Source organism: Zootermopsis nevadensis, unplaced genomic scaffold, assembly GCF_977971745.1.
Source record: "Zootermopsis nevadensis isolate Lab colony 2312 unplaced genomic scaffold, Znev_1.0 Znev_ptg000017l, whole genome shotgun sequence".
Taxonomy (NCBI): domain Eukaryota; kingdom Metazoa; phylum Arthropoda; class Insecta; order Blattodea; family Termopsidae; genus Zootermopsis; species Zootermopsis nevadensis.
The window spans coordinates 18,158,052-18,171,986 of NW_028259149.1; the positions used below are offsets into that span (position 1 = coordinate 18,158,052).

The 13,935-nt window shown below is 42.9% G+C and overlaps 2 protein-coding genes across 2 annotated transcripts; both read left to right on the plus strand.

Moving 5' to 3' along the window:
• The first annotated feature begins 165 nt into the window (after positions 1 to 165).
• On the plus strand, positions 166 to 3,499 carry LOC110834614 (uncharacterized). The gene is made up of 2 exons (XM_022073989.2): positions 166 to 318; positions 1,300 to 3,499. The coding sequence occupies exons 1-2, from the start codon at positions 298 to 300 to the stop codon at positions 2,290 to 2,292; spliced, it is 1,014 nt and encodes a 337-aa protein (XP_021929681.1). The 5' UTR covers positions 166 to 297; the 3' UTR covers positions 2,293 to 3,499.
• A 2,012-nt stretch (positions 3,500 to 5,511) lies between these two features.
• Trissin (trissin) lies at positions 5,512 to 11,990 on the plus strand. The gene is made up of 3 exons (XM_087350958.1): positions 5,512 to 5,576; positions 9,195 to 9,253; positions 11,125 to 11,990. The coding sequence occupies exons 2-3, from the start codon at positions 9,217 to 9,219 to the stop codon at positions 11,436 to 11,438; spliced, it is 351 nt and encodes a 116-aa protein (XP_087207084.1). The 5' UTR covers positions 5,512 to 5,576; positions 9,195 to 9,216; the 3' UTR covers positions 11,439 to 11,990.
• The last annotated feature ends 1,945 nt before the right edge of the window (positions 11,991 to 13,935 follow it).

The window sequence follows — 13,935 nt, forward strand, 5'->3', positions numbered from 1 at the left end:
TGTTTAGAGTGTGAGTAGATAGGCCCTTGTTTCGATTAAGAACTCGACATAAAAGTCCCTTTGTCTTCAGTATTTCCGTACACCCTCACGTGTTTACGTAAGTCTGAGGCCACACACTTAAGATTACAACGACAAAAATTTTTTTTTTTACAGATCAGAAAATTTCTTTTGTGTGTGTGGGTTACAATCATATGACGATAGTGACAAAAACGCCTTGCATATAAAGCGGTCTTAGCCAATACGCTCACAGTTCGGCATTCGTTCCTCAGCTCTGCAGCGCAAGAAGGCATCAGCAACATGACGACCCTCAGATGGACAGTAAGTAGTCGTATTCGAGTCTGGAAACGTGTCCTCCAACATGGAGTACATGACATTTCCAAACAGCTCGTGTTCCTTGCCATTTAGCGAGACTGCAATTAGACGTAGAATGTCTCCTTGCAGATTTGCCGTAAGAGAGAAACGTTTAATAGTTCAGCCCGAACCGCAAAGAAAACACAACATTTTCACCATTACAAAGATCAAATGGTTAGCGTTGTTTAAGGAAATAGTCACTGATGAAAGTTGTGTTTTCTTTGCGGTTCGGGCCAGAGTTCTTAAATGTTACTCAGACCAGCTTCACGTTTCAAAGGGGGGACCGCTGATATTTTTGTACGATTCAGGCAGGAGTGCGTCAGCAAGAAGCCTAGTTGATGATGATGATGATGACATACAGTCATGCACTTTTTATTTTATTATTCTGGCATTAATTCTGATTAGCCAATTATGAATTGTAAAGAACGTGCCAGACAGCAGCCGTGGCCTATTTTAATGTACTAAACCACGAAACATTTCAGTCAAGACAGCCGGTCTGTGGGCCAGAATTTGAACCCAGGGCCTTCTTAATACGAAGCAGCGACGTTCTGTGTATTTACTTTAAAATTGTTTTTAAAAAAAATTAACGTAAAAATTAAAATTAATGGACGCTCAGACGAGAACCATTAACCCTTTGAAGCCGAAGATCGTCTGAATATTATTTATGAATTCAGTCCGTACCGCGAAGAAAACACTTCACCTCACCATTACGAAAATCAGCTGGTTAACCCTTTGAAGCCGAAGCTCGTCTTCATAATATTTACGAATCCAGATCGTACCGCGAAGAAAACACTTCACTTAACCATTAGAAGTCGAATCAGGCGGTACCACATAAGATTTAACAAAGAACATCCCGGTCAAAGCCTTAAGTAGTTTCAGCGGGGGGAATGCGAGAAACTTCTTTCTGAAGCAGCACACAAGCCCTGTGTCCTCTCCTTGTGTCCGCAGGTGGCAGCTGTCTTGCTTGTCTTCGCAGCGTTCGCCGTCCAACCCGACGCGGAGGCGACGCCATTAGGCGATATCGGTCAGCTCGACAAGATACTGCAAATAATCCAGGCTGGAGGGGTAAATGCCACCGGCAGCTTCCATTTCCTCAACTACGACATTCAGGTGCAGTTCGTAATAACCTTCCTAAGCATCAAAAGCATCGACATCCGACACGCCACGGTCCAAGACATCTACGACGCCATTTTGATATACATTCGTCTGTATGTCACAGTAGATCGTGGCAACGGAGATGTTCCTGAATGCGACGTCATAACAGTGCAGTTTATTTTGCAATTCTTGGAGGTTCAAGAAGCTAATCGAAACGGGAATTTCTACTTCTACGGTTATCTAATTCAGACACAGTTCATCATAGAAATTGTCAAGATACAAAATTCGAGCGTCGAGGCATTGACGATATCCGAGCTGTACTACATATTGGTGGTCTACATAGGACATGAAATTGACACCAGCGGTAATGAACCACGGCCCTGTGAGGTCGAAATCGAAAGCTTGAAAATTGTACGGGAGGAACTGAAGGTGCAAGGCTGCAATGCCAGTGGGGCCATCGTAATTGAAGATCATCTTATATTATTCGAGTACATCGTGAGCGTTCTACACATACGAAACACGTCCGTCAACAGCGTCACTACTGAGGAATTATGGGTAATAATACAGCTAGCCATTGAGTTCCAAAATCAAAGCAACTGCTCCGAGACGCTCGACCAAAAGATACTGTCCTTCTTCCTCAACGTTACATCAGATACTGAAGTTATTGACAGTTCTGTTCTTGTAGTGAACGGGACCCGGATAACTATTAAGTGTATAATTACTGAACTGGACCTGAAAATTGACAGCTCTGGAAAGTACGACACTTCTGGAGTCACTGCTGAAATTCTGATTCAAGCAATTTTTGAGATTGAAACCCGCTCCAAAGGGCCAACTACGACCACTTAAATATCTGACTGAACGTAAGCGGTTCTGTTCTGAAACTTCATGACGTATCTAAGTCTTTTTCATGCGCTTAGCGATGAAAGAACCACGGAGAAACAAATTTAACCTTAAGTATCGAGTAACACGGATGTATACTTTTTGCAATAACACACAGAATTGTTACTGTAATGAGCTTGGATGCAATTCATATCCAGTGCAACGTTAAAAAAAACCTATTTGTTCTTGGTTCACTAACCAAATAAATTAATCGTATTGCTTTCACCCAACTGAGCTACGACAAACAAAGATTTCTTACCTTCTTATTCGGTTTCGTGTTATTGTTTGTTTTGTTTTGATTTTTGTTTTCATTCTTGGATGTATCTGCTCAACTGACAACGCTCCTCCGTATTTGGATGCTCGTAACATTCCACTAAGCTCTGCTCACATTTTTGGATATAAGAACTAATGTTCAGCATCGATTTTCAGTTGTTTCACTTTACACCTCGCCCATAAATTTAAAAGCCATCAAATTCTCCCGGAAGGAAGTTTCTACAAAATCTTAACACCGCTATTCTTGGTGTGTTGCTGAGACGTCTCCATGAAAATAACGTCACAGTCGTCATGAAATGTTACTCAAACTGTGGAGCGCAAAATATCAACGGTATACACACAGATCGAGACGAGGTTCGAACGGGTGGCATCAGCGAAAAGTACGAAATATCTCGACAGAGGCAAGTAGACGCCTTCTGATGGACAGGGGGTCTGTTCGCCTGTCGCCGCGACGCAACCAATCGATCTGATTGGCTGCGAGATCGCGCCTGTTTAAAATAATATTCATACGCGCGTACACGTGCACTGGAAAATTATAAACAGAACCGACACTTCGACTTGTGTCCCGTCGCAGAAAAATCAAAACATTTCATGACGTTGTCATTAGCAATTAATATTGATGACTGTACAAATGGTTGAATCCCGATGTTAAGAACTCTTTCTTCCGACGTCTGAAACGGCTGTTTGCAACTTAAAACTCCAAGATTAATCAACCTCCCAATAAACAGTATCGTCGTTAAACACTGGAAGCCATGCATCTGAAAGAGGGGGCGTGTCCCACCGGCTACACCAATTAAATCATTTCACGTTAATTAAAGTTTTATTGTAATGTTTATGTAACAAAGGCGCACATCGGTGATATGTAAACTGGTTGAAATAAAGTACACTTAGTAAACATCAACGAACATCCTTATTTGAACCTGAGTTTCGATGCGAGGATAATATTAAAAAGGTTATTTCGGAAACAGAATTCGGAGATGTGGATTGGATTCACGTAGCCCATGACAGGATATCTGTCAGTGTAGTGAACGGTCTATGAACTGGACGACCGGGCTTCGATTCCAGACAGAGAATTGTCCTCCTCCTCGTTATTACTACGTTCTTGCCAGCTCTCGGGGCAATTTTAATGGAAATTTGCCAAAAAAACCACTTCAAATCAAATCTTAGCAAAAGAAAATTATGGCGATTTTGATGGAGACAGCAAGGACCTCTGAAACGTCGGAAAACTTAAACCAGGCTACACGGCGCTAAAACCCAGAAGACAGCCGAATTCAGACTCACCGCCGTCAAAACCTCAAATCCTACTAATTTCATTTATATTTCAAACACCGATTTCTACTCTGGCACAGTTGTCAGCACTGATTCACATCTCAAAAATTGTGCAAAAGAGTTTGGTGCAAAAAGGACGAATCTCCGTTTTCATGAAGGTTTTCTAAACACATAAAAATTTGATAAGTCATGTTAAATTGGTGTACACGAGTATCCAGATTGACTGTGATTGCACTATTTTTGAACCGAAACTGACCCCCTCGTCTTCTGAGAAAGGAATATTTGATCGCATTCTTAATAAGACGATGGGGTCTGGAGAAAACTGCACAATGACGAGCTTAAAAATCTGTACTCCTCCCCCAGTATTGTGAGGGTGATTAAGTCGAGAAGAATGAGATGGGCTGGGCATGTAGCGCGCATGGATGGGACAAGAGGTGTGCACCGGGTATTGGTTGGGAAACCTGAAGGGAAGAGACCGCTGGGGAGACCTAGACGTAGATGGGAGGATAATCTCAGGCGGGATCTATGGGAGATAGGAGTTGAAGGAGACTGGATTTTGCTGGCCCAGGACAGAGTCCGGTGGAGGGCTTTGGTTAGTTCGGTGATGAACCTTTGGGTTCCGTAAGCCATCTGGTTGGTTGGGTCCACTATTTGGGAAGCCTGAGGGAAAGAGACCGCTGGGGAGACCTAGACGTAGATGGGAGGATAATCTCAGGCGGGATCTATGGGAGATAGGAGTTGAAGGAGACTGGATTTCGTTGGCCCAGGACAGGGTCCGGTGGAGGGCTTTGGTTGGTTCGGTGATGAACCTACGGGTTCCGTAAGCCATCTAGTTGGTTAGTTATTCTTAATAAGCGCCACGCAGATCACTGCTTCTCAAAGACGCCATTCTCTCATCAATAGCTGAATAATCACTTCTCTCTTTTGTTTCTACACTTACTCCGTTTTTGCACATAACCAGCCAATTGTGCTCGCCTTACCCTCTTAGAGGAACACAGCCCTGCACTTCTAACTGCAGATTAGGGTATCATAATAAAACCAGTCTCTGGAGTTCCTGACTCCACCTGTCTTCGCTCTTTTCACGTCAAATTCAATTCGATTCTATGTATTAAAAAATGAGCCTAGGCCCCGTTCTGGGAAACAGATCGCCACCTACACTATTCAGCCAATCGCGATGTTTTACCGCGCACTGATAAATAAAAAGTCACAGCCCGAGCCTAAGCTGAAAACGAAATTATTTCGACGATGGAGTAGCGAAACTCTGGCCGCCACAGGACGCCCACCGACTCAAGGCGTCATCTTATGGCAAATTTCTTGTTGGTCAGTCGACTGACTGCAGATAATATGGTCGCATTCTGGGCGAGTGGGAGGGCGAGTGAGTGGAGTTACAGATGAGAGGAACGGCGGAGTATTTCAAGCTTTAAGGAACAACCCTTTGTCGCTCTTTGCGTTAATGTCGAATCAGACAAGACGGTCATAATGAATAATGAATTAGAACGATGTTGCGAAAGCCTAGATATGGGCGCATGGACGAACGAATGAGAGGACGGGCGGAGGACTGAGCCCACGTCCGTCCAACAGACGACAGGTAGCAGCTCGTAAGTCCCCGCCGCTCCCCTTGTCGCCGTGCGATCTGATATAAGTGCGTACTGAGACGCCGGTAACTAAACACCTGCACGGCGTCGCGACGCGATCATCTCCACCGCAAGGTAAGTGCGAGCAGAGCGCGGAGCAGCTGCATTTCGCCCTGGCTTATTTAAGGCACTACCCCAGTAAAACCACGATAGTTCAGTCGGGATAACAGATTCAGGGGCATGTCTTGGGATGCTGATATCTGAGCTCCAAATTTTAGTCTCGAAATGGGACTCACGATCTCGGGTGCCACTAGGCTGAGGCGCTATGACCTCTGTAAATGACATTACATTCAAAGAAAGAGTGACTGAAATGAACCTGGTCTAAATTTCGCTACTGACACCAGACATACCACGTAGAGTCCGGAGCTGTTTGCCTACGTCTCTCATCCCTTCAGTCTTGTACTTATTTCGATTTCTGACCTGACGAGTCTACACAAATCATCGGTCTGTTGAGTCATTTAACGCGTAAGCCTCATGTTAGCTTGCATTTCGATATTTTACTATTGATCTCGAAATAACTGTGCGATATTTCGTGCCTAAATTATTAAGGTTTAGGCGTGTTTTAAAAATTATTCATGCATCCTTTCACATCACATCATTTGAATTTCTTAAAACAGATGTTGTATCACACAATCGAAATTACTACTTAAACATACAGAAGAAACACGTTTTAATTAAAAAACTGATTACAGTTTACATGAACAAAACGCCAATCAAAAGACGACCACTTAAATGCGTGCAATTTTTCAATCCAAAGCAGAATATGTCGTCAAATATAACTCCCAAACATCAAATTTCATGAAAATCCGTTCAGCCGTTCTCGACTTGGCGCATGCGTACAGACAGACGGACGAAAGTACTTCAATAGGCGTCCAGCAAGATTGACAAGACGACCGAAATACTATATTAACCCTTTGAAGCCGAAGCTCGTCTTCATAATATTTACGAATCCAGACCGTACCGCGAAGAAAACACTTCACTTAACCATTAGAAGTCGAATCAGGCGGTACCACATAAGATTTAACAAAAGAACATCGCGGTCAAAGCCTTAATTAGCCTCTGAACTGATAACATCTTGGTGCACAAGCACTTGGATGCATTCCCGAAGAGCTAACTCTTTATCCGCGGCGTCCAAGCATCGCGTAGCCGGGGCGATACAAACGAACACGTGACGAAGCTAAAGGCTTCTTCCCGGTTGTTTGAGACTAACGAGGCGACGGGTCTTCATTGTCCCAGTGCAATTACAGTTGTCATCTTGGTTTCAATGAGGGCGGACCACTGTAAACACTTTGATGAAACGTGTAAAAGCAAGTCAATGCAATTTGTCAGTATTGCCAACATCGCCTGTTAAAATAACAAAACACGGAAATCAGTGAACAAAAGAAAACGAGTGAGCGCATTCAGACAATCGAAGAGCGTTTTTCGTATCGCTGAAAACTCAAAAAAAAAAAGGCGTGCATATAATTTGAAACGAGCTGCAAATTTGTTCGGTGTTTGTACAGACGAAGCTTTCGCACCTCAAAATGTCTCTTGTGTTCGTAAAAATTATCTCTTAGACTTCGTTCCCGGTACCAAAATTTATTTTAGTGATAAAAATTAAAAACGATTAAACACAAAGTTTTTTTTTATTTTCCGTTCTTTCGGGTGAAACTGCGCCTGGTACATTTATTGGGTGGAGGGGGGGGGGTTGCGTCTTTTGACTTTTTGAAGTCCAGAGGCCCCTTCGGGTGCCACATACGTTGACAATCTGTAACTACGCACTTTTATTTATAGATTTCATACGATTCTCAGAATAAACAGCGATTAGATTCTTAAACAGCGTTAACCAGTTGATCCTTGTAATGGTGAAGCGCGGTGTTTTCTTCGCGGTACGGACTCAATTCTTAAATATCATAATTTACGCGAGCTTCGGAGCCATGTGGCGGGGGGGGGGACGAAGACAGACAAACGCACAGCCTAATTAACACCTCCCACTCAGTCAGATTTAATTCGCAGTTTTAATGCTCATGCAGTCGTCGGCAATTACAGAATCTGTTGAGGCGAGGATCATGAAATGTATCGGCAGAGTACGAAACTGCACAAGACGGGCGCCTAGCTTGTTATGCAACCACGCATTTCTCTGTATCTTGATTGTGACAGGTTGATCCATTTTACCACACAAACCATCTCCCTAAGATTCGTCTTAATGTTATCAATCCCCGTCTCTCGATCTCCTACCCCCATTCCTTGACAAAGTTCAATTTATCGTCCTTGGCCGACCGAAGGACACAGAAAAATCGTAAATAGATGTCACGACTACTTACATGTACTCTCTGGAGTACGCCACATCACGGGTCGTGACATCATCAGGGCACGCGAGGGAAATGGTGTTCAAGGTCGTTGTTGCAAAAATGCGTTCAAACACTGACCTCGGGTTTTGCGGGCTGCCTAGTGCCCAGGAGAACACGACGGACGGAACGTGTAACAAGTTTATTTTATCCTGCTGGCTGGTCAGGCCTTTCGCACGTCTCACGGGCAGAGGAGTGACGACTTGTAGGGCGAGACGGAAAGTTCTCCCTCCCCAGTGACGCTTTGTCTAGCAAAAATGCCTATGAAGACAGAACGTAGCGCGTAGAACGCATATATAATGGCGCTGCTTTTGTAAAAAAAAAAAAATATCCGAGACTGACAACGCCAACACTTTCCATGCTACACACGAAATATGTCGGTCAGGAACACGTGACGTTTTCGTTCCGGACGCACTTGGTGTTTGAGAAGATTAGTGGGTGGATAAAACGTTTGCCGTCTTGTGTCAACAGCTGAAATTGTGTTTTCCCACGGAAACATTCCGACGAGAAAAGACGAAGTTTATTTAAACGTGACAAATGAAATGTTTTGCGAAGAGAGAAGGAAAATCCGGTGTCGAAGTCAGGACTGACAGATGACGTACCCTCAGCTTATTCAGCACGAAACTGGAAGATGGGTTACGTTTGTTTTACGACTCCAAACGCAGCCATAAAAATAGCTTTAATTAAATGGGACTTGTGACAGTTCAGTATTTGTACACATTCGGTTATGGCAGCACTTACCAGCGTCTGTGAGATTAAGGCTTAATAAATTTAAACCGATACGGCGTGTAGACTGATAACAGTAAGTCAGCCGAACTGACAAAACACGCGGATCCTACTTCCTTCAGCCTTTCTAGATTCAGTAAACACAAACAGGCAGAATTCTAGGCTATCCTGACACTTGTCGTGGTTTTACTCGGCCCCTCCGGGCACAAACCCTTCAAAGTCCAATGGTAACTATATGTACCACCTGTTTCGACAATCTACAAATCTTAATTTTTGGCTTATTTGTGAGTTTCGTAAACATCGATTATTTCCTTAACAAACATTGACCAGCTGATCTTTGTAATGGTGAAGAGCTGTGATTTCTTTGCGGTCCGGACCGAGTCCTTAAATATTATTTACGCGAGACTAGGCTTCACATCCTGCCAACGCACATCTCCGTCTGTGGGAGAAGTTGCCTACCCCAGATGAATGAAATCCACGCCCTCCATCGCTATCCCCCTAGATCCGTTTTAATATTGTCCTCCCATCTACACGTAGGTCTTTGCCTTCTGGATTTCCGAACCAAAATTGCGTACATATTTCTCATCTCCCTAATGCGTACTAATTTAATCAAGTACCTGACGATGCACTTTATTTCCAGAGCAGAAACCAGCAGCACAAGAATGGTAGGCAGCCCGCAAATCACACTGCTTATGACTGGTAAGTAAGATAAGCAACGTAAAAGCTTGTAGTTGCTCTGCTCGCGAAATAATTTCTTGCCTTCATGTTAGAAAACGCCCGCCTTGAGCTGGTTTCATGCAATCCACACAGTCCCAGGCTTCTCCTGACGCTCAGTTATTTTACTGCGTTCCAAGACACCAGAAATTCGTCCTAACAGCAACACGAAGAATTTTTTGTCGAATTCGAGAAAATATAAAACGATATTCGGCTGTTAACTTCATCTTTACTGATTAACCTCAAGGGTGACGCAGGAGCGAGGAGAGCCATTTTTTTTTTCCTATTAAGAGGTTAAAATCTGCATTACATCTTACAACTTCCTTCATGCCCTCAGTGTGCGTGTGTGAACAAACAAATATTTGTCTTCCTGGACCAAATTTCTCGCGCCATCTGACACAGATCCAATACCCCGAGGCAAGGCCGTTCTTTGCGGTCCGAAGTAATCTGCACTCCGAAATGCATGACCCACATTGATCAGCCTCTCACGCGAGTTCCAATCAAACTTCTTCAAAGATCAAACGAGACGCCGATATCTGACGCGGCGTCAAAGAAGTTTTTAAGTTAAGTCGCTGTTTTAATTTTCCGAAGATGAGTTGGGTAAAATTGAAGTCGGCGTCCCGAGCAAAATTTCTGCAGGAATATAACGCCTGAGAACCTCACGACGTTTCGTAAGGCAGTGCAAAGCGTCGCATAATCCGCCAAAGAAAGTAATGAACACATTTCGATTAAATTTATTATTACTGGGGCCTACGCCAAATCAAACGCTCGTGATTAATCTTTTGCTTAGCATCGATCGGAGTAACACTGAAGCTCCCGAAAGACAACTCGTCGTAAAAGAGAGCACATCACACAAATTGCTGACTCTAATCAATATTCATAATTCTCATGTGAAATCTTGTTCTGTATAGTGGGCGTTCCTCGGGCAGCATTAAGCAGATTAGCTTAGTAATTATGGATCTGCATTCGAAGTCAATCAGGACAACTCCAACGAGGCATGAAAAGTAGCGAGGAAAGCACGCAACCTCCGAGCTGGAGCTGGAGCTGGAGTGGGGAAACTTTAGAACCTCGAAAAAATATTATAAAATCAATCAAGATAATCAGAATCACTTTTACTTTTCAGTTCCAAATGTTCATCACTGTCTTAGTTTCAAGACGCTGAAAACGATGACAGATTCTACAAAACAAAAGTTTTTAGTCGTTTTACATGCGTGCGGAACGCAGTCTCTAACAGCGGAAACAAATTACAAGTCTGAAAAGAAAGAGCTTAACAAAATATTTGGACGTAACACGTATTAAGTTAAATCAACAACATGACGAAGAAAATAAAATTACGCCCGGCTGGTTATGTGACAAAGAACGCATGAGAGATAAGAAGATTGTAAGATAACATTAAGATGGATAGGGAGACATTTTGAGGATTAGATGTGGATAGAACTGGCTCAGGATGGTACTCCTGGTGCTGAAACTCAGGGTTCTGTCACAGTGTTACGTTAGGTTAGTCAGCGTTTGTAGTCTCGCGAAAGTCGTCCTTTGTGTCCACCAACAACATTCTTAACTTCAACGCGTTCCTTTGGGCGCAGTCAAGAAGCCAGCAAAACATAAACGCGTAGTTAAACATCGGGGACGGTTTCAGGTTGAAAGAGAGGGAAATGAGTCGAAATGTATTTCTTAATCACGACTTAATCCTTTATATGTAAAATTAAAAGATAAAGACCATCAAAAATTTACATAATTTAGTGAAATTTAATAGCAGAGCAAATAATTTCTGAGTTTCTGCCTGTATCTAGGGCGAATACCCAGTCTCATTGCCACACAAACATTTCAATCTGTCTTCGCGTTGTGCGCGCGCGCAGGTATGATGCTGTGGTGCGTGTGCACGTGGTCGGTGGCTCTCAGCTGCGACTCCTGCGGGCGGGAGTGCCAGGCGTCGTGTGGAACGCGCAACTTCCGTACGTGCTGCTTCAACTATCTGCGCAAGCGCAGCGGCGGTGGCGCCGCAGCGGAGGAAGAGGGAGACGGACCGAGACTGCGCCTCGAACTGCGGGTCGTGCCCGACCCAGCGGCCCGAGACTGGGATTTGGCCGAAGAACCCGACACGAAGCCCCCGGCCGAACCAGACACGGTCCCCCCGCCCAGCGGTCGCATGCGACTGTTCTACAACGCCTAGTCCACGAGACGCTCCGCCATTACGACCCTCGACAGTCTGCATTACTTGCTCAAGACAGGCGAATCCGACGAGCAAACCTTCCGAACATTCTACCAGGGCAACCACCACAATAAAAACATAAAACAGTGTCGCCATCTTATGTCTAGAACACGCCGTCTTCTTGGCCACGTTTCATCCCAAAATTAATTTTCTTAAAAACTCCAGTACTTAATAAACCACGCGAAGTATCCAACAGACTTACTTCTATTGAGAATGCTTTTTACCAGGAACTTCAAAACTTGATAGCATTTTTAGGCAGATCCAAGGAATGTATAAGCAACAAAATTACAGCGGATATACAAATCCTGCTACAGAAACCATCGTTCGTTCCAATTTTGCAAACTTAAGTTCACGTCTAAAGTGCACAGTCACATTAAAAAACAATAGACTTCATCTGACAGCTAGAAAAAAAAATTGTTTATCGAACATTCTAGGACTTACGTTCCTTTACCCTGGCACCGGATAATTTTGCGAGATCCCGAAGAATAGTTTGAAAATACGATATTATTACGGGGGGGGGGGGGGGGGGGGGCAAAGAGCACGCTGTTCATTAATAAAATGTAGCGAGAAAGCAATTCTGGTACATCCCCAGACACCACACGGCATAAAACATCCTTTCCAATTTTACAAGATAAAATCTGAAAATCACAAACCGCATTTCAGTTCCACGTAAGGCAAAGTCTTGTCCTGATAAAGTAATTCCGGCTGTCGTGGAATCATTCCACAGCTTCCCAGGAAATGTAGCACGCACATATATTTCCATAACAAACGCATAACGCTATATTTTCTAAAAAATTAAGAACATTTTTATAAGTCGTCTCTATATACATGGTCAATCAATTTATTTAGTAATAAAGGGTAAATTTTTGAAGTATTAACAAATGTATATGACTTGTGTTTGATTTGTGAATTTATGAGAGCTGGTGTACTAATTATAAATAACTTCAAATTCATAAAATTAATAAGGAAATATTGTCATCTCACATACAATTTACTTCAATTGAAGGATATAAATAATAAAATACAATTTATGTGAAATTCATTCCAGCACATTCTTCATGTCGTCATTTCTGCATTAGAAAGTTCTAACGGTCTATCAATAAATGATCAATTCCTTCTAATTTTTAAGTAAGTATCAGTTAGCAAGAACCTAAACACAATATGTTGAAATAAAGCAATTTTGGTAACACAGCAGTGCTTTAAATTACTGTTTTAGTGTGTTTTGGGGGACTCCAGGATTCGAACCCAGTTACTCAATGCCAAAGCACCACAGTGCTCAGTGCTGCTCAATTGTCACACACAAGAAACCAAACAAACGCAATGCAAATTGCACGAGTGACGACGGGTCTCGAATAGACGACCGAGAATTTTACATCGTGAATAAAATTACGAAAACATAACAAAGCACAGATCACAGTGAAACCCAAGACGCTTGATGGGGGATATCATCTCTTATATTACGCATAATAATCGTAAACTACATTTTATCGTGTGCAGAAAATACCTGTTCTTCCCTCTCATGTTATTTGGTCCATGGCTACATCTTCTCACCTTGATTCACCAAAATGTACCAGTGATATTCCTGGCCTTCAGTTGTTTTTTCAGTTACCGATTCTATCTGAAAACAAATGCTACTTTCATTAAGTGCTCTGTTCACAAATTAAGCACCATGTAATTTACTACGCGATGACGAATGTCGATTATTTAAACTTCGTGTGGATTCACACTGCACAAGACAGGTTAGGTGAAAGGCCGTTCATTGTTAAATCCACGTCACTTCCCGCAAGACCTGCAAAGTATTCACATTTGCTTCCAACAACTGAATCTGCAATCCCCAAGCAAAATTAAGTGGACTTTATACAAAAATAATATCATGTTGATTCTACATCAGTCACAAACGTAAAGGGTTATCTCAAAATTATGCAGTGGTTATAAATGCCCATTTCATATTCTGCAATGACATTAATGAATCTGACGTAAACATTTAACAAATGGGAGTTTCCTACTTGAATTAGAACATACTCAAGATGCGGTGTCTGTGCATGCACCACCATTTGCCAATACTTACTAATTCTTCCAGTATCTCTTCAGTGATGCCCTCCACAGCAGCCGTGATTTCTCCCTTCAGTTTTCATACCAAAAGTAATTACTCGTCTACATATTCCCCTTCACGAAACACACGCATTCAAAAATGGCGAATACGAAAACCAAGACGAATTCTAAATCGTTCGAGATATCGATTAAAGTTGATCCTATAATGTCAATGTTCGATCAGGAAATGACGCGAAACATTCGCAACATGTCGCCTTACACCATCTTCCACAGTCACTTCCTAACCTTCAAATGTTCGAAAAAAAAGTAGCTTTGGACTTCAGGTAGCACATTCAGCATTAAGTGCGTCGTCTGGGAAGACTGGTCCAGCAATTACAGCAGATGAAATAGCCCACCACACCAAGCA